General features: G+C 42.0%; 1 protein-coding gene across 2 annotated transcripts in view; it reads left to right on the forward strand.

Moving 5' to 3' along the window:
- Positions 1-22,685, forward strand: part of MRPS6 (mitochondrial ribosomal protein S6) — a 46,457-nt gene extending 23,772 nt beyond the window's left edge. For both annotated transcript variants that reach the window (XM_087759316.1, XM_087759318.1), the window contains exons 2-3: positions 10,089-10,228; positions 22,051-22,685. In XM_087759316.1, the coding sequence (XP_087615442.1) occupies positions 10,089-10,228; positions 22,051-22,231 (321 nt within the window). In that variant the 3' untranslated portion in view covers positions 22,232-22,685. The remainder of the gene's footprint in view (positions 1-10,088; positions 10,229-22,050) is intronic.
- The last annotated feature ends 794 nt before the right edge of the window (positions 22,686-23,479 follow it).

Consider the following 23,479-nt stretch of genomic DNA (forward strand, 5'->3'; position numbering starts at 1 on the left):
GCCCAAGTCCTCCAAGGAGCCCGTGCCAGCAGTCACGCTCTGAGAATGACGCATGTGGTGCTGTCTTCTCCCTTGTAGGAAGCACTTGCAGCTTGTGGTCATCAATGCTTAGATAGTTGCCTTTGGGGAGGGAAGGATACCTTCTCGTGATTTTTATTTGAAAAAGATTAAAACACCAACACAGTTCTGAAAGCAGAGACCAAATGTGAGTCTTCCACTTCCTTCTCCCCCTCATTCCTCCCCCATAAGGACGTATTTGAACTAATAGCCATGGAAAGCGCAGTCTGAATCATGACCTCTTCGTTGTCCAGTGGTGACGGTTCAGCAAGGATGGGGGCAGGCCTGGTAGTTAATCACCTGTGGATTGCGGATGAAGATGTCCTTTTACAGATGGGATGTTGGCATCTTCTAGAGATGGGTATGTTGGCAAAAATTGTGGGAAGGACATTAAAGCCAGATTTTCAGCTGCAGAGGAAATGCTGCATTCATCAAAATTGTTCTTGGTATTCACTTCTTTTGCTGCTGTGTTTTAAAAGAAAAGTGGAAGCTGCTGGTTGGTTGAAGGAATGGGTACAAACCATACTTGGAGAGGAAACTTTGGATTTAGGATGAAAAACAAGCAGAGCTTCCAGCCTACAGACTTGGTTTGGATTTGTGGTTTCCAGGAGGGAGTGGGACTCCTGTGTTTTTATTAGTTAGCTGTTAATTAATTGGTTATCTAATTAGTTTATTAAGTGATTCTCTATTCAGTGAGCAGCTTTCCATTTCATTGATTTTAAAAGAGGCTCAAGATGCCTCTTTGACGCCAGCTGGTTCCAGTTGTATTAGTTAGCAAAGACTGTCAGTCCCCAGTTTACTCATGTCTGAGACTTTAATGCTTCCTTGGGTGTGGAGTCCTGGCCCAGGCAAGTTGTGGGCAGGTTGAATAAATGCTGCAGCAGCGTTTATTTTGAGGGTTCACTGGAAAAACCCAAAGAGATGGTGGTAATGAGTACTCTTTGCCTGCTGGCTCTGAAGTGAACTATCCCTCCTTGGATGCGGCTGTCCTAGTTTGCCCTGTGCTTGTTCTCATGCCAGGAAAGTGAACCAGCCAGGAGGTTTCAGGTCTGTGATTTCTTCCTGCGTGTCTAGCAAGCACGTTTAATCAGGTTGTACATAGTGATTTTTCTTTTTCGATGTTTTTTTTTTGAGGTGTTCAAAGCCTGATACAAATATGGTGACAACTTGACTTTATGGTTGTGATGCTGATAACCCTTAGTCAACAACTATTTTTAATACTTACCTGAACCATGAAACTAGTTTTGTAAGTTAGCTTTGAGTATCCCAGTATATATGCTGTAGCGTACAGGAGAATTCGAGCAAGAAATTGCCAAGGGTCACTTCCAGTTGTGTACACCAGTTGGTCAAAACAGTGCAACTTCCACCCTAAACGCAGTTATGGTTCAGAGCCAGAGATAGTTACTGTTCTGCAAATGCGTGAGGATTTAAAAATCATGGCTATGGTCCTCGCGCTCTTTTTGGAAAGCTCTTTACTAACCATGTTCAGTTTTTTCGTAGTCCTGACTTTTCTTTGTTCTTCTACGGCAGCAAGGGTGTGCGTGATGGCTATAACAGCTACGTGTTAGGAACCAGATCTCTAGTCCTTAAAAGATTTCTCTCATAGAAGGGAGCTCTTCAGTAGCTTAGACTGGTCTGGATGGTGCTAGTGGTACACCCTAGGTCCGGAGCGTTGGGGACTTGGCTGGAATATATCCTGACACCCGTCTGCTACAACGGATGCTTTGGACAGTGGCAGGTATTCCTCCCAACACTGGACTGCTGCTGGCACTCTGAGGCTGGATGCTTCCAGCCCAGAGAATGTGAAAATTAACTGTGTTTTGGCCTTTGCAGCTGCAACTCTCAACCAAACTAGCGTTTGTCTTCTGGAAGCCATGCAGTGCCTGTTGCCTTTGCTGCCGCGCAGATTTCCCCCAATTACAGACGTGTGAAAGCTGATGCGAAAAATGCTGAACGTGCCCAGAGCAATTACACTGGAAGAACCTCTGTGGGTTCAGAGCTGCCTGCACGTGTGCCGTGAGCGAGCTATTGCCTGCGGGGAAAAGTACCAGGCTCAGTAGTGCACGGCAGAGAGGTGGCTTGGGTTGTGAACTCTGGTCACGCTGTGTACCGTTTCCAACACACTGAAACCCTTCTCCTTCTTAATACCACTGACTTTGTCCATGGAGCATCCAGGGAAGCAAACGGTAACAGCAGCAGCCTGATGGTGGTTTGATTTGTGTCCCTTCCCCAACTTGCACAGAAGGTGGCGAATGGAGGTGCCAGGCAGCTGAAGGAGCAATTAGCTCTGCGTTCAGGCAGCCTTTTCCTGCGGAACACTTGGGGTGAGGGGATGATGGGCTTCAGCTTACCTTGGAATAGCAGCCGTCGCTTTTGGACCCTTTCTGTAAGTGTCTGTAAGTCTTCCAAGCTGGTGTTAAATATGTGAGTGAATAGAAAATAAGTTGACGAGAGAAAATACTAGGGAAGCCATACACGCAGTGTATGGAGATGGAAACAAGGCTGAGTTAGAGGGGAGATGGCCCTGAATCACGGAGGATTTGGTTGCTGTTTACTTCAGACTTACAAGACACTTTGTAGAGTTCTTTTTAGAAATTATCAAAAGTATCAACTCTCTAAAATGAATTAAATTCAGTTCAGTGTTGAGACTGGTGTGTTAATTTAACTGTGACTTGGTATTTATAGAGTACTTTATTGCTGGTTTTTAGTTCAGTTTCTTTAATAATTTCCTTTGATCTTAAATGTTGAGTTAAAAAAAAAAAGATATATTGTGGAATTTAGATTCTTTGAAGAGGAAAGGTGGATTTCAGAACAGAAGAGATACTAGCATCACTTTGACTTTAAAAGTTGCTGCTTTCTCTGCATCCAAGTCCCTGGGGCTTCATATTCACATCAGGTGAAGTTGCTAGTTCCTTGGCTTACACCCCGTTAAAATGCTAATTAAAGATCTGTTTTGAGGATGGAGTGTTATTTTTAATTCAGATTGAGTCAATTTTGATCACTCCCCTGAACTTATTTTTGGTGACTTGGCTGCTATAACTTTCTCGCTATTTGCCAAATCCATTTCTAGAATAGTATCACGCCTTTTTGTTCAATCAGCGTTTGATGGGAATGCGAAATGGTTACCATGTTCAGGAGCACCTGGGTTTCTCCCATTTGTTCCTTATTCTGCACTGGGAAAATTGTAGCGTCGTAGTTAGAGAAACCTCTGTCCCTACCCAGCGCTGTCCTATGTCCAGCTTTCCCAAGACCGATCCCTCCCTGTCCCTGCCCGGGTCTGAACTTCCAGGCAGGTGTCCAGAGTCCTCACATTTTTGTTGCTCAGTTTCCGGACATCCTGATTGCGCTCATCGGTCACGTGCGGGCCATTTTTAGCAGGGGTGCAGCACGGCTCCCACATCTTCTGTTTGCTTGATCTACCACTTTTATCTTTATTTTGATCTTTTCTGAATAGTACATATCCTTCAGTGGTTGTACCCTACTTAGGACTGCTGTTCTGTGTTGTTTATGCTTTTATAGTAATTGCAGCTTTGCATCTTGCGCCCGGAGTTTGAGTTTGTTCCCTAAGCAGATAAAGAACAACCCTGCCACTAGCTGTGTTGTATGCCTGGCTATGGTTTTTACTAATACTAACACTAATTTTTTCTTTGCTGTCCATTCTTAATTTGCTGAATATTTTTTCATCTGTTTGCTGTGTAGTCTTGTGTACTAAAACAGGGTGTGACAATTAAATGACTCCAGCTTCCCCTTGTTTCTCATTGCAAAGCTCTTCTTTCTTATGCCAGTGTTGATCTTGGCTAGTTTACAAATGTATGTGTGTTTTTTTTTATCATTTGCACTAATAGGTTTCTAGTGTTTTATTATGTAGTAAATGACAGTAAGGAGTTATGTTTTCCTCCTAGTTTTGCTGCTTTTGAATTGCAGCTTTCTTCTAAACAAAGATTTTGCATTCTTTGATTTCCACCTTAGTAAATAATCTCAGAAAAACCTTTTGTAACTGTTTAACAACCAAAAAAAGACATAAATTTATCCTGCTATTACTACATTGAAGGGATAATCCAGCTAATTATGATGGATTTCTTTCTGTTTATAATTTAAGGAGATGTGCCCACTGACTTTAAATACTTCCCATTGAACTGAAAAAGTGGCCAGAAGAACTTGAGTACAGTCCTAGCAGTAAAACTAAGTATTTGGTGTCTGCTTCCTTTTCTCTCTCTAAAGACTCTTTGGAGGAGCTTTGGTGGCTTGAGAAGGCTTCTTTTTTAGCCAGTTCTGGTTTTTTCTATCCCTTTGACTTTCTGTCCTCTCTTGAGCTCCCTCTGGCCAGCTAACGAGATGGAAAATTGAGCAGTTGCTCAGTGTCCTTTTCACATGGCTCTAGTTCCAGCCACAGTGTTGTCCTTCCCTTTAGGATTGGGTGGGTGGCTCCTTGTTTTTTAGAAGATATCAGTATTACAAAAGCTTTGGTTCAAGGCCTTGCCACGTTTCTGGTCTGTCTCCAAGCTGTTCTTTGCAGCTTCATGGCTACTGAGCTCATGTCTGTTTGGCCTCCAGTAGAACAGAAGATACTTTGCCATCAGAGTATTCCCCATTTTTTATTTTTTTTCTGTTCATGTATTTTTAATACATTTGCTGGTTGCCATGTGAGTTCTGTATAACTGATAAAAACCATGCTATAGTTTTTATTCATGGTGGTATAGAACTTGCCCTCAAAAAGAGATTTTTGGTGCTGTGTTGCAGTACTTGCTGGTTATTACTGTGCGTTTGTGGCTTTGATCCTGGGCGGTAATTGATGGTGCACCCCCATCCATTTCCATGTGCGCGGTCTGGTGAGATGCTGAAGAAGGCTGTGCGTTAAACAGCTTTCTGCTCGCTTGGGTGATGGTTACGCTAAGCTGAAAGACTGGCGAGGGGAAGGGTAGAAGCCAGAGGTATGAAGGAAGTACTTAGGGCATGGCGTTCAGCTGTGGCTTGCCTGACACCTGGGGCTATGTATAACTTCATGGGAATGGTGGAGTTTTAAATAAACTGAACTGGAGCCTTTGTGGAAAGGTGCCCGGTGATCTTGATGTGCGTAGTTCCTGCGGCATCGGCAGCAGCTGCGTGGGGTCTCCCTGGCAGTGCAGCCGCCTGGGAAACGTGGCTGCAGCAATCCTCATCTGTGGAGAAAGCCAACGATACACAGAAAGTATGTGTTGTAACGTACCTCCGTTGTGAGCATTTTGCCTGGCAGATACAGGGTTGATCTGCTGGTTAACATGTTTCTTCTGGGTGGCTGTAAGTTTAAAAAATGTGGGGGTAGAGGAGTGGGGAATTTTGATCTGTAGACAACAGTCCTTCAATTACTTCTTCCAGGGGCATTTTTCTGAGGAAAAGCCCTTGGACAGTCTGCAGTGACCTCTCTTCTTTTCCTTCCATGGCTTGGTTGAGTCCGTAGGGCTGTACCTTTCTGAAGAACAAGGTCACTACTCATGGCCAAATGATAGTGAACCAAGTTCACTAGCAAAGTTCACTGAGTTCACTAGCAAAGTTCACCAAGTTCACTAAGGGTGAAGGCAGTTGCAAGGCCTCTGGCTTGACTATGTATGCAGGAGGGGGAACCAGAGCTGGAATTACATACCAGGGCTTACGCGCTCTTGCTAGCGCTTCGTGCTCTCTGGCATGGATATCCTGGCACTGGCTTCCATTTGCTCCTTTTCTCTCCCCCATCTTTGCTTCCCCACATCTGTGGTACTGGAATTAGTGCTGGCTGTTCAGGAAAAAATGTTGTGGCTCCTGGGTTGGGAGCCAGGCAATACCATTTCCTATGTCCTCAACTGGTCTGGCTCTGAAGCAAACCAAGGAACCTGTGTCTGTGGATATTATGGTTAGCAAAGGCTAGCCTATATATAGTTTGGTTGATGGCTTTAGGCAAGCTATGATAAACCATGATCTTTTTTGGAGAGGAAGAATGAGAGGGATTACAGTGACAAGCTTTCAAAACCAACAATTAGTTTATGTTTTCAAAGTATGTCCACAAGTGGGGAGGTTGCAAAAACGCGTAATATTTTACAATCCTTAATGTAGAAATCTGTGGCTTTCTTTTCTTGTTCTTTTTGTTTTGTTTTGTTTTTAAATACATGGGACTTGATCTTAGGCTTCATTGTGTTTAGAAACTGCACATCATGTTGGACATGCAGCCTCTCGGGGAATGTGCTGATCTGTTGGCATGTATAAAAGAGACAAAAAGCTTGTGTGTCATTGAGGGTATGAGGGATGTAGAGGAGTAAGCTTACCCAATAACATTTAACTTAAATGGGTATGGTTGTTAAGAAGGGTATGCCAGACAACTCTGCTACTGGACATACAGCTGTTTGTCTAAAGGTCTCAATCAATTAAAATCTCTCTTGAACAGAGCTGTTTATGGATCAGCATTTTTTATGCAAGTGGGAGACAAGTAGGAACAGTAAACTTAACAGTATTTTTATTCACTGACCTGACAGATTTCTCCTGCGATAATTGTCTGAGCACCATGGAGGCTTCTGCAACCTAACCACACACAGCAGGCACAGTGGGAGAAGACTTGAATGGCAGATCCTATTGCTTTCCAAGAGCGTATTTTCAAGCCTAGGGTTGGAAGCACTACTGGTGTGCTGCAGTGCACAAAATATTAAAGCTGTTAGGTTAGCTGCCCTTTCTTTCTTAAAACTGCTCGTTTCCCTTACTAATGTGGGTAAGTAAAATCCTAATGGTCAGTGTCAGATTCTTGTTTAAAAGGCAGAACCTTTTAGATAGTAATGAGTACCTTGGTGCCTGCTTCACAAACTCACTTGTTCTTGTTTTTCTCTTCTTTCTTGAAGCCGCATTTCTGGTATGGTTCTTACAGCATTAAACTATGGCTATCACCAGTAGCTCTGTTACCCTAGTTTTTGGCTTGTCTGTGTGAAGCTGCTGCTTCACAACAAATGAGGCTATCTCACCAGTAGCTCCTGATTTAGATGGGTTTGAATGCTGAGATCCTGCATTGATGGAAGCAGCATAAAAACTGTCTAGAGTTTGAGCCAGCTTCTCCTGCCTTTGTGCCATGTAAGTCGAGCTAAAACAGCCATAAGGAGCTTGGGTAGAAATTCCTCATGGGGAAAGCCTTAAGAAAAGAGCCTCTGCTCCCATCTCTCCCCTTGTGTTCTGGCATTTGTGGAGTGTGGAGGACAGGGTCAAGTAAAGCGGAGCTGCTACCTTTCTCTGGCTGTTACTGATGTTTCTCCAATAGCAGAAGTTTGAAAGAACACTTTCTACTATGGCAAACAACACGTGGGTGTAAGGCAGAATAAGATTTTCTTCTATGATCTGTCCTAGTTGCTGGCGTTATTGTGAAGACACTACTTGATCTCCTTACTTGGCTTTTCTTCATTCTGTTCCTCACCTTCAGTCCTGTCAGCTCAGCCAACAGATTTCGGTCACCTTTCCTACTCCTTGAGTACTGCTCAAAGTACTGAGGGAGTAACATGCCATAGCTGCTGCTTCCCAGTTCTTCTCTGATAGTATTTGCTTGTCCTTTTCCTTGGGTTTGTGGAGAGAGAGAGGACTGCATGTGACTGCTTGGTGGTAGTTGTCAGACATATTAGAGGATGAAAAGTAACACAAAATATGAGCATGTAGAGAAGACTAAGAATCCAGTCTTGGAAGAATATCCTTGTGTTAATGCAATACTCTCTAGTATTTGAATCTCGTATGCAGAAGTATTTGAGAGATGAGATAGATTTAAAGGGGGGAATGAAAGTATTAACACGGTCAGCATCATCAGCTGTAACATTGATATGTGAGTGCCTGCGTGATCTTACAAAATTGGTTTCATGCTATTTTTCTAGTGAAGGGCTGTGTAATTGCAGTCTGCCTGTCCATCTGTCAGTCTCTCCTTTGTAAATTTTGAACACACTGGTTTTGTTCTAGGTAAGCTCGAACAAGTTTTGGAAATTTCAGAAATTCAGACTCCTGTAACATTTGTGGGAATGGCTTGCTTCGTGGCAAAAGACCACAAAGACCAAAAAGCGTTGTAAGGAGACCCAGTTAGTTCTGCAGACATTTTGGGGAAGGAGATCCTAAGCATGAAAGGTGCTTACTTGAAAATCTAGTTGAGTGATAATGCAGACAGCCATCCGAAGTCAACTGAAAAATAGTGTTATTCCTGATTTTGAGCTAAAATATGATTTAAATTAATTTAGTATAATCCATAAGATCTCTTAATCCCTTCGTCCTAACTTTTCACGCTGTGACAAGAGATACCTTTAGTATTTGTTTCTTGTGAGAAACAATAGTTTTAATGTGTTGAAGAATTTTGGCAAGGTAGCAACAATTCTTCATGTGTGAACATACTTGTCTGGTCCCTGTAATTGTTTTGCAACACAATCTAAACATATGTTGAAAAAAAGTCCAGGCATCTTTGCTGACCTTATAACTGTTTAGGCTCTTTGTGTTGAAAATAAATTTCCCAACCAGTTTATGCAGCTGGAGAGAGGGGGATAAAATTTCTCATTGATGGTGAGGGGCAGTAGGTGTGAGTCCGTGGTTGACTCTTGACTGCCACAGGGCAGTAAGCCCATGGAAACAAGAAAATGTTTCAGGCCGTCTGTACTTTGGGTCTCAAAGAGCAGTCAACGTTGCAAAACGTCATACATTGAATGTCTCTGCTCTGTGTTTGGAGGCTCTTTCATATCACCTTGTATCCTCAGGAAAATGAGAGAGAAATTTCACGTGCCGGAGCATGGGCTGCGCTGCATGTTGTGAGATTCTGGTACCACCTTTTTCTACCAATTTCCATTACGGGACATAGACATTACACAACCTTTTTTCTTAGTCAAGTTGTACATCTCTACCTTAGACTTAAGAAACTAACTTTTAGTCATCTTATACATAAGGTGATTGAAGGCTTACAGAAGTTTTATTCTGGCTGAGAAGGGACAGTGGAATTATTATGGTGGTCTGATTTAACAAAATGAAATCTGAATAAAGCTGAAAATCAGCTCTTTCATTACTTTTCCATTTACAGCTGTTGCAGTCTCACTGGACAAGTAGACTTGGGAATGTATCTTCATGTGAAATGTTGCAAGGAATGCAGAAGAAAGCTATACAGTTTGGTTTGTGTTCAGTTGGGCATCCATTTAGTTTCCTTTCTCTGGAGGAGATCTGTTTCTTAAAGTACTTCTTGTTGCTGAGTGTATAAGTTTGCAGTTGTTTTCAAAACAGTCTAATTTGTACTTTATTAACATTTTCATAGATATTGTTGAGTGTCATTACCAAAATGATTCAGCACTCTGAAGAGCTCTGATACGCAATGAGCAAGAAAACGTTGCATCTGTTTTACCTGCTGTTTTTTGGCTGCCTGTCCCTCAAACTTGTTTTTCTAAGGAGTGAAATCTCTGCATGTTAGACTAATTACTGCACGTCAGTTCCTTAACTCTTAAAAAGGCTTGGACGTCGGCTATGCAAAAGTAATGAGACGTGCAGTGATGTAGCCAAGGGTCCAAATATCTGTTACGCACATGCAGTTGAAATGACCATGGGAAAGGAATGTGGTGCTAATTGTCTCTGTAGCAAGCCATGGACTGGTGTTCCCCCCTGCCCCGTTCACTTTAAATATAGTGGTGAATAATATTCATGAGCATGGATGGTCCAGGGACCTTAAAACTTGCCAATTCATAATTGCTCTTTGCCACATATATTTACTTACACCTGTGCAAGGGTCAGCCAAAGTGATACCAGGTGAGTTAAATCCATAAACTATTTTCTTTTTTCTGGTGTTGTTGGGGCCTGACTTTGAAATCGGTGAAAACTTTGCTGTTGCCACAATTCACAGAGGAACAGGCTGTTTGTTCTTAAAAATTTTCTTCCTTAGGAAAAGGTCTGCTTCTGCTTCCACTTTGCCCTCCTGGGTTATGGAACGATCTCATCCAGTGCCGAGCTGTGCGAGTACAGGTGTCCCTTCTGATTGCATAATAAGAATAACCAGATTTGTGTACATTTCCTACTTTCTCTCTTTTTTTTTTCTTTTAAAGCCTGAGACTGCAGCTGTGCTGAAGCGCACTGTTGAGGCTCTTATGGAGAGAGGAGCTGTTGTGAGGAACCTAGAAAACCTGGGAGAAAGGTCTCTACCTTACAAAATCTCCAAGCACAAGGAGCGTCACAGAAGAGGAGGGTATGCACGATGCGCTTTTCCTTAAAATCCTTTAAGTGCTCCGTTATAAATGTACATCTGTAACTCTCATTGTTTGCTCTTCCTTGTGCTTTTTGGGAGTACACCTGTAATGTCTGTGATCTCGGTAAGGCTGTGTGTGGCTGTGTGTGCATGCGTGCGTTCTGCTTCAGGTGGTCTGTGTCTTTTATTCTGCGTGCTGTTGGCTTTTTGTTGATGTTTAGTCATCGTGTTACCAGTAGCCTGAGTCCAGGCCTGCAGAACCACTTTCCCCGACATACACAATGTTATTTTGTTATGTCGTTTTTACATAACTATTTTCCAAGCCAGTCAGGCTGTTTACTGATAAAAGTTGTACTTAATCTGCTGGTTGCTAATTGGCAGGATTGACTCTTTTTCTCTAATGCACCTGAACTAAATGTTAATTTAAATGTGTACCCTGTAAGACTTGCTTGTGCTTCTGATACAATTTTTGTTAAGGATGTTAAAGATGACCGTGTGGTTTCTGGGAAGTAAATGTAAATGAAGCTGTGAACTGGCACCTCAGATGTCGGGCTTCCCCCGCAGTGCAGGAGGAAGGTGCTGTGGATCGCACCCCCTGCTTGCTTACGCCAGTGTGTTGTTGCTCCTTGAGGCTACCTCCGAAATGGATGCTGGCTCTCGCAAGGACTGGGAAATGTTGCTAGGCAACCCGCACTGCGCTGGGGCTGCCTGCGGTAATCAAAATAACAATTAGCAACACACTCCTCCTAATCCCTGTAATGCAACTGTGCGTAATGGGATGGTTGGCCAGCCTGCCTACCTGCCATCTTCCTTGAGGGGCGTTTGGCGCTAGGGAAGGCGAGGTGACTCCAGAGGTGCACCTTTCACGAAGCCCTTCTTGGATCATCTCCCCGGGGGTGACTCACAGTTTCACTCCCTCCTCTGAGGACCTCTTCATTCTCTGCGAAGTGGGAGAGGTGACAGCTGCCAGTTAAAGCAGACTGACAGAAAGGGTAAGGGAGGGAATCTCCACCACGTGCCTGTTACTTAACTGAAAGCAACAGCGTTGTGGCCGTGACTGTCTTGCGCTCGTGCTCCGTGGTGTCCTTCAAAACATGGCTTGATCCTCCCAGTTTTGCATTTTAGGATGAAGTTTTGTTGCCTACGCACGGGAGCTAATCAAAGCCTCGTCTCAAGACAGAATTACTAATTACCTCGTGCTTCTGTTGGAGTAGAAGCATTTCATAAACATTAAAGTCTTTTCCGACAGCTTCAGCAGAACAAGGAGCTGGTGTTAACTCTCCTTGTACAGGTGGGGAGCTAAGGCAGAGGGACTCAGTTCCACTAATTTTGGATGCTGAAGTTGAGACTTTTGGCTTCTAGATTCCCCCTCCCCCCCCCGCCCCGAGTACTTAGCACTCTCTAACATTCACTGCTTCGGATGACAGTTTCAGCTTGGCTTGGGTGGCAGTACTTCTGCAGATCAGGTCTTGGATTCTTCAACAGGGAAACCAGGACAGGAGAAGACAGTAACCAACATCACAAGAACTATGTAGCAGAGATGAATAGAAGTTATTTCTTCAGGGGATCTTTCAGACATGTAAACTAGCTTAACTCATCTACTGTAGCAGATTACCTGCTTAATAAGCATGATGAGGGGATGTGTAGATTATAACCCTCTTCTTTGCAGAGTTCTTAGAGCAGACATATTTTGTGTTCCGAATGAGGCAAGATTTTAGTAGCAAATAATTGCAATTGTGTCCTGAAACACGGGCAGGAAGCCATCAGATGAATGTCACCATCGCTTCTCCTCCTCCACCTCCCAGGTCAAGTGTCTCTAAATACTTAGCAGTCATTCTGCTTGCCCTGGATTTGGATCCTCTGTATTTGAGTATGACAATTCCCTCCCCTAAATTGCTTGGCTTCTTGAAAGGGAGAAGCGATTGAGAGAGGGTGCGACAGGAAATAGTTGGTTTGTGTGCTTTTAATTGGAGAACTCAAATACAGGAGGCAGGAGATATTACAAGGGGAAGCAGCAGGCAGTTTCAGTACCTGGTAATGTGGGAGAATTGTATTTCTGTAGATTTTGCTGGGGAGGTTGCAGTTCAGTGTACGGGTATGGTGGATTCCTGGTATACCATCCAATATTTTATGTGGTCTGGAGAAGCTGTTACTCAGGATGTTAAACATAATCTAGGAATAGGAAGTGAAAAGTCACTTCTTGATCCACCTTATAAAATCAGTCAGTTCTACTTTACAGCATCTGTTAAAAGGTGTTTTTTTTTTTTTTTTTAACAGGACAAAGGTAAAAAGAACAAAAAGGCTTTTCAAGACATCTCACTAAGCTGAATATACACCTGTACTTACTAAGAAATCCTAAGATCTTTTCTCCTTCATAGCCAATTTTTAATTCTGTCTATGTTCCCTTTCTTAGCAAGTTGGTACAGAGTGGTGTATTAGGTAGTACAGAGTGTGTCACCTTTTCCTTAGTCTGGGCTTTTTCTGAAGTAACTGAAGGGGCTTCTGTGAGAGTGCAAATGATACTGTGTGTCTGTGGCGGGGGAGAGTGTTGAATCTTTCAAAGCTTTTCATTTTGTGTTTTTTTTTGTTTGTTTGCTTTTTAAAATTTAGTTGTATTTTATTTTAGTTTTGTGATTCTTAGCAGAGCTTCAGCTAGTTTATTTTCCATTAGTACGTAGATGGTTGGAGACTTAGGATGTACGCTGAACCCATTACTTTCTTGGACCTCCTGGCTGGTGAATCATATGAAAATTAGTGGAACACAATATTCGTAGCAACAAATTATATTAAAATTAGTGCAATACAATAGCATATCTCTTAGAGACAGCCCTTGTCCTAGTGACCGCTGCACAAACCATTTTCCTGTCACTCAGAATGGCATGGAATCCCCCCCACCTGCATGGGGTGTTTGCCTGAAAAACAGACCAAAACGATCGTCCTCACCAGCATAGTGAGCCTAGCTTTGCTCCCTTATAAAACAACCAGTGCTATCCAGGCTGTGTCTCTTAACCTCAAATCAAGGGCCATCAGTAAGGCAGCACCAGCTATTTGCAGGTCAACTGAGACTTGCTCTGTGGCACGCCTAGTAGTCATCCTTCTCCCAGGCTTTTGCTGTACGTTTTCTTCATTTAGTTAATTCCGTTTTTAACTGCAATTCAAGTCTTTATATACAGCATATCATAAAACTGAGCGATTGACAGCAAAAGGACACATAAGCGCGATGTGCACGGCAACGCTACTGCTGGACTTAGCCAGGTTTTGGTAGTGTCTTTAGTGAACAGTAAAGAATTAAACTGGAAAACACATACTCATAGGTGAATAGGGAGGATAGTTGTCTCCTTAATAAAGCGCTTTTCCCCCCTCTGAGTTCTGTAGTGCTTTGGCATCATCTGTCTCGGATATACTGCATTACAGGCACATTACAAATTTAAGAATATACAGGAGACTTCACAGAGAATGAGAATTTTACTGCCAATTGATCTGTAAAGCTGAGATTTTTCAAAGCCTGCCATAGGGAATTGTGGCCCACAGCTGTCACGGGAATGAGCAGTTTTACTCTCCCAGGCAGCTTTGAAGACCTCAGATCATACATATAATTGACTTGTTTCTTCTCAGGAAATTATATTCACTGAGCAGGTGGTGCATGTGCATTGAGGGTATATTAAAACAAATTTAGGTCTTTCTCTTAAATGCATCTCTTTTGGCAGAAAACACCTTTTTTTTTTTTTTTTTTTTGAGAGAGAGAGAGACCTAATATTGACAGCATTTGCATTTAAGTAATTATGAAAATAGTATGTTTCAGGAGCTCTGTAGATATGTCTGAAGAATCAAACTTTTAAATCACTGGTTTACTGATATTTTAAACTGAAGTTGAATTAGCTACTAATTCACATTTATGGTATTAATTGCCATAGTAGAACATTAATATTTTCTTTTTAAAGTATTTTAAGAGCGTGATTCAAGTAACATCTCACAAAATTGTAACAAATACTATTCACCTTACAGATGAATAAAATGTGACAAGGACACATTGGTTCCAGTGTGGGTTAGGTATGTAAATTTAGTTGAGGCATTGAGCCTGAGTGACTTGCCTGTGGCCACCATGCCTCTGAAAAAACAGTGGAAGAATGTAAATAAGGATTCCCAACTTTATCTCCTAATAGGCAATAGATTTGTGCCAAATATTTGTTCTACTAGTTACTGCTTGTTTATAATTTTTAATAAGTTGTATTTAAATTGCTTTGAACACAGTGCATTTTTTTTAACATTGTATTACACGTGTCAGGAGGTGCTTATTTCTGGAACAAACAAAGGTGAACTGATTTAAATAAGGTGTGTACTAGTATTTGAATTCAGGGAATGTTAAACTCTGGATTTGTTGACTGTTTAAGATGATACAGAAGCATTGAATCCCTCAAAGCAGCTTTCAAATAAAGGGTCCAGACTGGGGTTGGGTGATGACATTGCAGAGCCATTGCTGCATATTTGGTCAGTGCTAAACTGGAGAATCTTGCAACTGCTTGTAAAATGATAGATCTCAGTAGCACAGTCTGTGGGTTTGCACTTTGTGGCATACCTGTTTTCTTTGGCCTTGCCAGGCTATGCCTTAATCATATGCTTGTGACACTTCATGCTTCAGGGCATCAGATAAAGGAGGTGGTTTGGGGGACGTGGTTGGTATGTAGTATATTTTTTACTTTAGGGGAGATGGTGCAAGGGTGGCTGCAAAACAGATCTTTTAAAAAAATAAGATTCAGACGCTCCTTTGGGAAGGTAATGGCTCAAACTTTTTGCAGACCAGGAATCTATTAAACTGGAAGGAGCTACAACAGGGGCTTTGGGGAGAAGAAAGTGGCCAGGTGTAACTGGGTTTTGAATACTGGGTATCTTGCTGTCCCCTAGAGATTTGTTGTTAGTGATTTTATTTCCCCCCCAAATGTCGCTTCCATTCTTATTTTTGTTATCTCTGTTGTAGAAAAGATGACATACATCAGCCTGGTCAGTGCTCAGATTTGGTACAGTTTTGTAAATCAGTAGAGCGCTGTGGCTTTTCCCTTCCACTTTGTTTTGTGGATGTGTGTGCTTTCCCCTATTAAATCTACCTGTAACACAGTAATGTTTTGAGACCTTTCTCCCCACATTTTTATTATTTCATTTACTCTATTTGTGAGTTCTCCAGTGAAACTGTGTGTAATTCTGATTATTCATAACAATTTCCATGTTCTATTTGCCAGTTTTTCATTGCCTTGTTTTTTTTTCCCCTTTCAAATCTGATTTTGAAAAGATGGCAATTTTCTTTTGTTATTTGCTTGCTTGTCTCTTAATCTTTTTGTTTTGCTGTTCATTCCTAGTTATCTCATCAACCCACTTGTTCTCTGAAATAGCAAACTCCTCAGGTCTTACTTTTGTTCTTGCTGAATTGTATTTTGGGAGCTTATCTTAACATGTGCATGGGGAATTTTCTGTAGGAGGTGTGCAGGGACCCTGGTGATTGCCAAGGTCCGCTGAGGAGCACAGGGTATATACAGATGGGATCAGGAGACAGAAAATCCAGGTTGCAATGTTAGTTGTGCTGTGAACTTGTTTGTGTGATGGGGGAAGATGGCAAGGCAAGGCGGTCCTGTCCCAAGGACGCAGCATGATGAACTCAACTTGGCTTCCAGGCCCTGCAGTGCTGTGTTTACGCCCCAGGAGCTAGGAGCACCAAACTTCAGTACCAGTTTCCCCTCTGCTACGGCGGGGAAGGCTTGGAGGCTGTCCTGGCCTTCCCACAAATCACTCCCACCTCCTCTGGGTGGTTTAGGGTCTGAAGTGGTTGGTCCCCCTGCGGGAGCACCTTGTGTTTTGTCTTCATTATGTGGTGCATGACGTAACGTTGCTTTGCCAAAGCGCCTGCTCAGGAAAGGGGGCACGACTCTCCCGTTTCTCGGTGACTCGGTGGCCCAATGCACAAGAAATAGTTATTAAGAAAAGTATTTCAGTAACTGAGCATCATGTTGTTTAAGGGATCTGAATATTTTGGAAACACATCTATGTAAATTATACAGTTACATGTTCAAACTTCTCTTCCATAAAGTATCTGAGCTTAGGTACTGTACTTACAAAACTTATTTTTAAACAAGCAGCTTGTGGCAGAATAGTAGTCCACGTGGACAAGAGATGCTGAAGTGTCTTCCAATAACCCACGCTGTCTGGATACAATTTTATTTACTTTATTTCTAAGAGTAAAATAATAGTTACCCATCACAACTGTTCTCTGGAACGTTTACAAGTTTTAACAACCCTTCTCTTCTCCCCACCCCCTAGTAAAATACAAACTATTGCATAGTTAAAGGACTTCATCCTGCAGATAACTGTACCGACGTGTTTAGCTTCACTCAGGTGGACTGTCTTGATGATTTTCATGACTATTGAAGACCAAAGAGGAGGAAGGAGAAACAGATGAAAGAGGTTGCAAAGAAAAACAGATGAAAGAGACAACAAGCTTTCCTTTCTTAATACCACCAAACTAAATTTATAGCTAATGCACAACCTGTGTTGTTTGTTTCTGTTCAGATTTTAGAACATCTTGATCTGTTGCAGCAAAAAGGAGTTCTGGGTCTGTAATGCACTTGGATGAGAACAAAACCAGTTTGAATATTTGAGTATTAAGTTTGTAGTATTTTCTGCTAAATTGATTGTCTTCTTCCACTAGATGGGGCTTTCTTCATTGATGAGTTGAACCATTACTTTTCCTTAAAATGCTTTTGTCCACATGCATGTGTGCATGTGCCTCAGGTATCAGAGCCCCAAAATGTTTTTTGGTTTTTTTTTTTTTCCTTCACCTTATCTGTGGGAGTGCAATTTGCAACTTCGGTGCTTTTCAGAAGAAATGGCATGGTGCAGTAATTGGTGACGTTGAGACGCCAGTGTCATTTTCTGATGCGCTAAATTCTGTAGCATCCTTGTGCAAGCACATTGATTAAATGTGATGGCCACTCTTAAATAGTGGGCTTGGTGGGATGGGAATCAGTCACCATTTTGGTGGATTTTAAGCTGTGAATTATACGGAAGGCAGAGAAGTGACACAAGTAGAATTAATACCCTCTTAGTCACTTCAGCCCTGCTTATAACAACTTTGCAAACTTTTCAAATGCTGCCCAGTGAGCAGGACTTTTCAGATACTCCAAATATGTCAGGCTGGTTTCTCTTTTGCAGTTTAACAGTATTTTTTATATTTTTCTGCAGTGCTGCAAAATGTCTTTCCATTATTTAATTAGCTTAATAACAGGCGTCTATGTATAGAATTTGGCAAATGAAATTTCTGAAGACTCTGGATGGTAAAATGTATTTTTCCCCAAAGTACTGCTCATTATGGATTATTTGCGTCATTGCTGTGGCACAGTCTAGTTACTAAGATACCATCTTTTGGTTTTGATCTGGTCCTTCCCAGTTGCTGTCCTTGTGATTTTCAAGGGATGTCCATCTATTCCATACCTGTTTTTTAAAAGCTAAAAGTAACACAGGTACTAGTCCTTCCAGCTACAAAATGATAATCCTTATGAGCATGAACTTGCCTGCCTGCGCTGCTAAGGAAGGGTAGCTACCACCAGAGTTCAGAAGAAAAGCAAACTCTCTCTCTTCAGAGCAATGCAGTGGTCCCAAAGATGAAGTCATCATTCAGGTAGCAACACAATTTCATTTTTATAGGATTACCTTAATGAGAACAAATGTCCAGCTGCTCTCACGCGAGTGCCACAGCTTGCTTTCCTCCAGGCGTTTTCCTGTTTCCCTGTTCGATGCTTCACCTCTACCTGTTTGTCAGAACATCTTCTTTCCTTTTTATCTTCCACCTCCCCGCTGGGGAAGCTTACACAGACTTACTGCCGCTATGTAAAGGAGAAATTTAAGCATACAGACATTTTTCTGGGCACAACCACGGGACCACACAGCCTCTTCCAAGTCCACCGTACGTGTGCTTTTCCCTTGGCTCGCCAGGCTGACAGAGTTGTATTCTAGGAGGATTCAAAAGTGAGTTGTGATCCAGGTGCTTTTCAGTGTTCTTTGTAGTTCTATACTGTCCACTTGGAAGCAAAATATTTGAGTATCCTTAGGACTCAAGGTTCAAACAATTTCTGCCTTGAAGATGTTAAAAAGAATAAATGAAACCTCGCTTTTTTCTCCCCCCCCCCCATATGCAAAGGCATATTCTCCTTTGTTTGAGATAATATGATTTTTTTTAATTCTTTTTTTCAGTTAATGCATTGTTGTAATATGTTTCAGTCTGCTCTCCTGTATTTAAATCATCCTTCTATTTACAGTCGAGCAGGATGACAAAAATAACTGTGGTCTTGTAGTGAATCAGTGGAATTTTCCTGCATTTCTCCCGTGATGACTCGGCTGACTCCTAGAGAGCCTAAATGCTTTTGCATTTTTGCTTGCAATGATGAGGTGGTTTCCCTCCTGCATTCCTGTATTTTTCCCTGTCTTTAAGTCTCACTGGGATTTGGTTTTGTTTACTACACAAACAGTAGCTACGGCGGTGTGTATCGGGTCATAGATCACTGCCTGAAATTAAGGTTGCTGCATGCCTTATTGAGGCTGGGTTAAAAAAAACCCATGGCCTCGTGACAGCTGATTTAAATGTGTATATCTGGGGGGAAAGGGTTCCAGATCTCCTCAGGGATTGCATTGTCAATTGTGTTTGGTTATTGCTTTTGTAGCTGGTAGTTTCTTCTCTTTAATGAAGAAATAATATTTTTTTTACGCTCACCCTCTTTTCCTTCTCTCTTTTTTGGCAGAGGAAGGCAATCGTTGCTTGTTAACGTTGAAGAGTGGTGGTTGTTTTTAAAAACTCGCATTGTCCCCAGTTACTGCAGTTTTGTATCCTCAGATAAAATACCTATTCTGCAAGGAGTCATAAAGATATGCTGTAACAGCTCATCCTCCCATCCCCCCCTTCTCCTTCAGTTATCAACAGTGCGTCAGTGGAAATTTCCACCCTTTGCTAATGTGAGAGAAAGCACAAAGTTGCAAAGCAGCCTTTGGAGAAAAAAAAAAAAAAAAAACGTATTGCCGTTTTAGGAACACAATGAAAAGCAGCATACAACTTGCAAGCAGAAATGAAATTAAATTCTGGAGAAATGGTGGGGCTAAAATGGTGCGGCAAGGAGCACGGTTTGCGATACGAACGAATGGTCTTGCTAAGGGAAGGGGGCATGAAAGTGATGGTGGTGGATCACCGGCTAGAATTTCTCCCCCCATCCTCCTTTCTGTTAGTTGCAACTGTGAGAGGATTTGGAAGGCTTTTTGCCAAGGAGAAGAGTTAAGTGTCATCTGGTAAATTTACCAGTGGCTTTTAATGGCTTTAACAGAAAATACGACTTCCCCTTTTTAAGGGGTGTGCGTCCCTCAGATGTTGCTGTGCGGTATTTCTAACAAGTTGTCCAAGCTTAAAAACTGTTTCTCTGCTTAAAACTTTTAACCGGGTGACATCTCTTTAATTCTGGAGACCAGAAAATGGCAGGCAGTTCAGTTTTCCAAATATATTAAGCCAAATCCTGTTCCCATTGAAGCCTGTGAGGATTTGTGAGGAGGACTGAGCCCACCAGAGTTCCTCCAAATCCTTTTTGAGGCAAGTTATTCCTGTAGCTCTCGGTAGCCCCGCTGCAGTCGGAGGAGCAGCACCTTCGCTGACGTGACCTGGCACTGGTCCCTTGGCTTCAGTGACGCTCGGCCACAGCCCGCACCAGCTGGGCATCTCTTCTGGAGGACTCGTTGCTTCAGTACAGACTGCAGGGAGATTTTTTTCCATCAGACCCCTCACATACGAGAATTCAGTGCTTCAGTCTAGTCTTTCTAAAAAAGATTTCAGAGCTGGATTGTGGCTATTAAGATTTTCAGGGTTAGGATGTCTGGCTAAGGAGAAGTTTCTTCACTGTGTTTTCCACAGGTGGGTTCCACCCCTGTGCAGTAATCCAGCACACGCTGCTTGAGTCATTTCTGGCCCGACGGGTCTGCTCTACGGGTAATGTTTTTGAAGTAACACATTTAGTTGGATGAAACCGAACGCCATGCAGGATGAAGAACACGAGCGTCTGTTGTTCGTGACCCCATCCTCCCGTATTTCCTGTTCAGGCTCTGAGTTCAGCTTCTGGTCTTGGGGAATGACCGTTCAAGGTTACCCTTATGAAGGTGGACTGTGAAGTGTGATGTTCCCGCTGTAGTTGACTTAGTAAGAATCCATTCCTCTTGCAGAACGAATTCCTCTCTGTTAGGTACAGTTTTTTAAATCAAACTGGGACGCTTGTTCCTGCTTGGGTAATATGACTTCATTTAAGGGACATTGCTTTCAGGTTATACCGATGCTTCATGGGGAGGTGTGCTTGAGTGGACTAGGAGGAAAGGGGAGCTTTAATAAGAGGATGCATAAAGATTAAAATGAAATAGCTAGGTGGGAAGTGCTGTGCTGTACATTTAGCCTTTAAATTACTGCTAGTCTTGGAAATGAGGTGAGTGCTTAGTTCTCTTCAGTAGGATTTCTGAGACAGTTGCGGTGTCTTGTTGCTGTACTATAGTTAGTGCCATCCAAAATGCAGACAAAGTGATTAAAAAGTGTTCTGGTTACAGCTCCATCGACAATGCTGGTTCATTCATGGCATTTCAAGGGAGGAAGGATGGCCAGTGACATGGCTCACTCACTTTTTGCATTAGTATGGTGGCTGGCACTAGGTCGCTCATAACTTGCAGGAGCAACAGACATAATGTTGCTAATGAATTTAAGGTACATCTCATGGTAAGAGATGGGTTCTGAATTGGCATATCTGAGATTAACTTAATGCACAGTGCACAGCTGTGTCCCTTGTCTGAAATGCAGCTTGTGAAGTGCAGTAGGCCTCTTTTGCTTGTTTGGGTGTACTGGAGTTTTAAAAGCCTCTTGCAAAATCATAGCTGAGCTCATGAAGAAGGTTCAGTTCTTCAGCAAAGGAGTTTATTGCAGAGGTGACCTTGGTGACCTGAGATATTAATGGGGAGCAACGATCTCCTTCCCGTAGGTAGGCGGTTGGCTTTTTCTTTATAGATGTCAAAGATGGCTGTGTGGTGGACACGAAGTGCTTACCTGGAGCTGTGCATTTTATACGCGCTGCGCACGTGTGGAAGTAAGACCGTTTCGGTCCCGCCAAGGTCAGCACGGCAGTATGCTTGTCAGGTGCCAGCTGCGCAAGGGGGCATTGCCTGTACGCGGCTTCGGCTTCCGCCCTCAGATTGAAAATTGAAGACGTGTGCACGTTAGAGATGTGCCTAATTTGGGATAAGTCCATCTCCTTGGGTTTCTTTTGCTGTTTGTTTTCATTTCCATTCAGCTCCAAAGCAGAACTTTCCAGGAAGAAATGTGCCTGTATGTATGTAAGCTTGAGATGTTTCACACTGGCATCTGTACCCCAAAGAAACAATGCTGTGAATTCGAAGAAGGAGAATGCGTGTTGTAACTGAAATGAATGTGCCACCCTACCTTTTTTTTTTTTTTTTTTTTTTAAGACTATTCAAATCAAGGTGTGGAAATCAATCGAATAGGTACAAGAAGAGTAAGATCTCTTTTAATCTCCTTGGGTAAGCAGTGCTGTACAACAAAGAAAAGTTCAGGCTGAGCCTGCTTCAATTGATTTTTTCTTGTTTGAAATCAAGATAATACTGAGCTTTTATTTAAAACAATTCTGGTACCAAAATGTAAGAAATAATTAGAAAGTTTCATTTAAGAAATCCCACAGAACAGTTACTTGAATTAAAGTTGTTGCAGTACAGGTATTTTTTTTTTTTTATTGTGTGTATGTTTCTCATTGCAGGTATTTTTTGATAGACTTAGAGGGCCCACCTTCGATTGTATCGACCATGATGGATCATTTAGGACGTGATATTGATGTAATTAGACGTGCTTTTGTAAAGCATCCTGTATCAAAGACAGAAGAATGCAGTGGCATAATCCCAATCAACTATGAAGATAAATTAATTGCCAAGAAGAAGTGAATATTCCAAATAGCATGTTTGAAACTTTTTAAAAAATTTTTTATTCCTGCTTTGAAAAACAACTGTGATAACTAATGTCCATCAAAAATAATGAGTTTTGGCCATGTTATGTGTGTGGTATAGTACACTATTTTAAGTTACTGTAACATTTGAGGTTTCTTTTTGTTTCAAATAACTTGAATAGACTTAATCTGTATGCTTATCTTGATATTTGACAACTCTGAAAATTGATTTTCTTTTCTCTTAGAGCATTACATTGATAATGAAGATTTATCCATCATCAGAATGCTAAAAATAGCATTCTTTTCTACAGACAGATTACTTCAGAATATGTGTATTTACATAAGAGATTAAGAAGTCTACAGTGTAAATATAGCAGTATAGGATGTGATTTGTTGGAGGGGTTTTTGCTTGTTTTTGGAAAAAGGTAATAAAAGCGTGATTAAAAATAAAACTTGACTCATTTTTTCAAAAGCAGAAAAGGTACAAGAAAAAATAACTTACATTGCCAAAAGACACGTCATACTTCTTTCTATAAGGTAATAACTCTGTTCAAAGTACAGGTGAAAAATTATTCTCTATAGAAAAGGCCAGAAACTTCCAGGTGGCAGGTTAGAGAATAACCATGCTTACATATGAACAGAAGAATAAAAGATGCTTTGTTTTACCATCAGCTAGACCCAGGTGGACATTTCAATATGAGAAGAACGTCAGGACAAAGGTCTTAACGTATATTTTTGTCTTGCTTTTGCTCTTGTAGAAACAGGAGAAACAGCGATGGGTGTGAAAGATGACATTAATGCAGTATGACCTCCTGCAAGTCTAACGTAAATTCAGTGGTTTCCAGAGGATCTCCGTATTTCCCCCATGCTACCGAAGGAATGCACGGGCCATTTCTCACAACTAAGGCGTGTGTGTGTAATTTCTGTAGAAAAAAGTAAGTTGACAGAGATGCGTTGTTAGGCAGAGAGGATGTTCTTTACATGAATAACCTTCACCTAGAAGCTGCCTCCTCTGGCACTCCAGCGTTGTGCGTTGCCAAAGGGAAGGCCGGTCTGGAGGCCAAGGTCAGATTCCCGGAGATCTGTGACAGGCTGCTCTAGCGTTCTATTTCATCACGAGTTTGTCTGTCCTCTTTTGTGGAGGTAGCTGCGTCGTTTTTGGGGGGGATGCTGCGCTTTTTTTTTTTTTTTTTAAGATTCTGAACTTTGGGGGAGAAAGAAATGAGTGTTTCTTTTGAGTGTCTTT

This window comes from Nipponia nippon, unplaced genomic scaffold, assembly GCF_047370975.1.
Source record: "Nipponia nippon isolate SJK-2023a ecotype South Korea unplaced genomic scaffold, ASM4737097v1 scaffold_2, whole genome shotgun sequence".
Lineage (NCBI taxonomy): Eukaryota > Metazoa > Chordata > Aves > Pelecaniformes > Threskiornithidae > Nipponia > Nipponia nippon.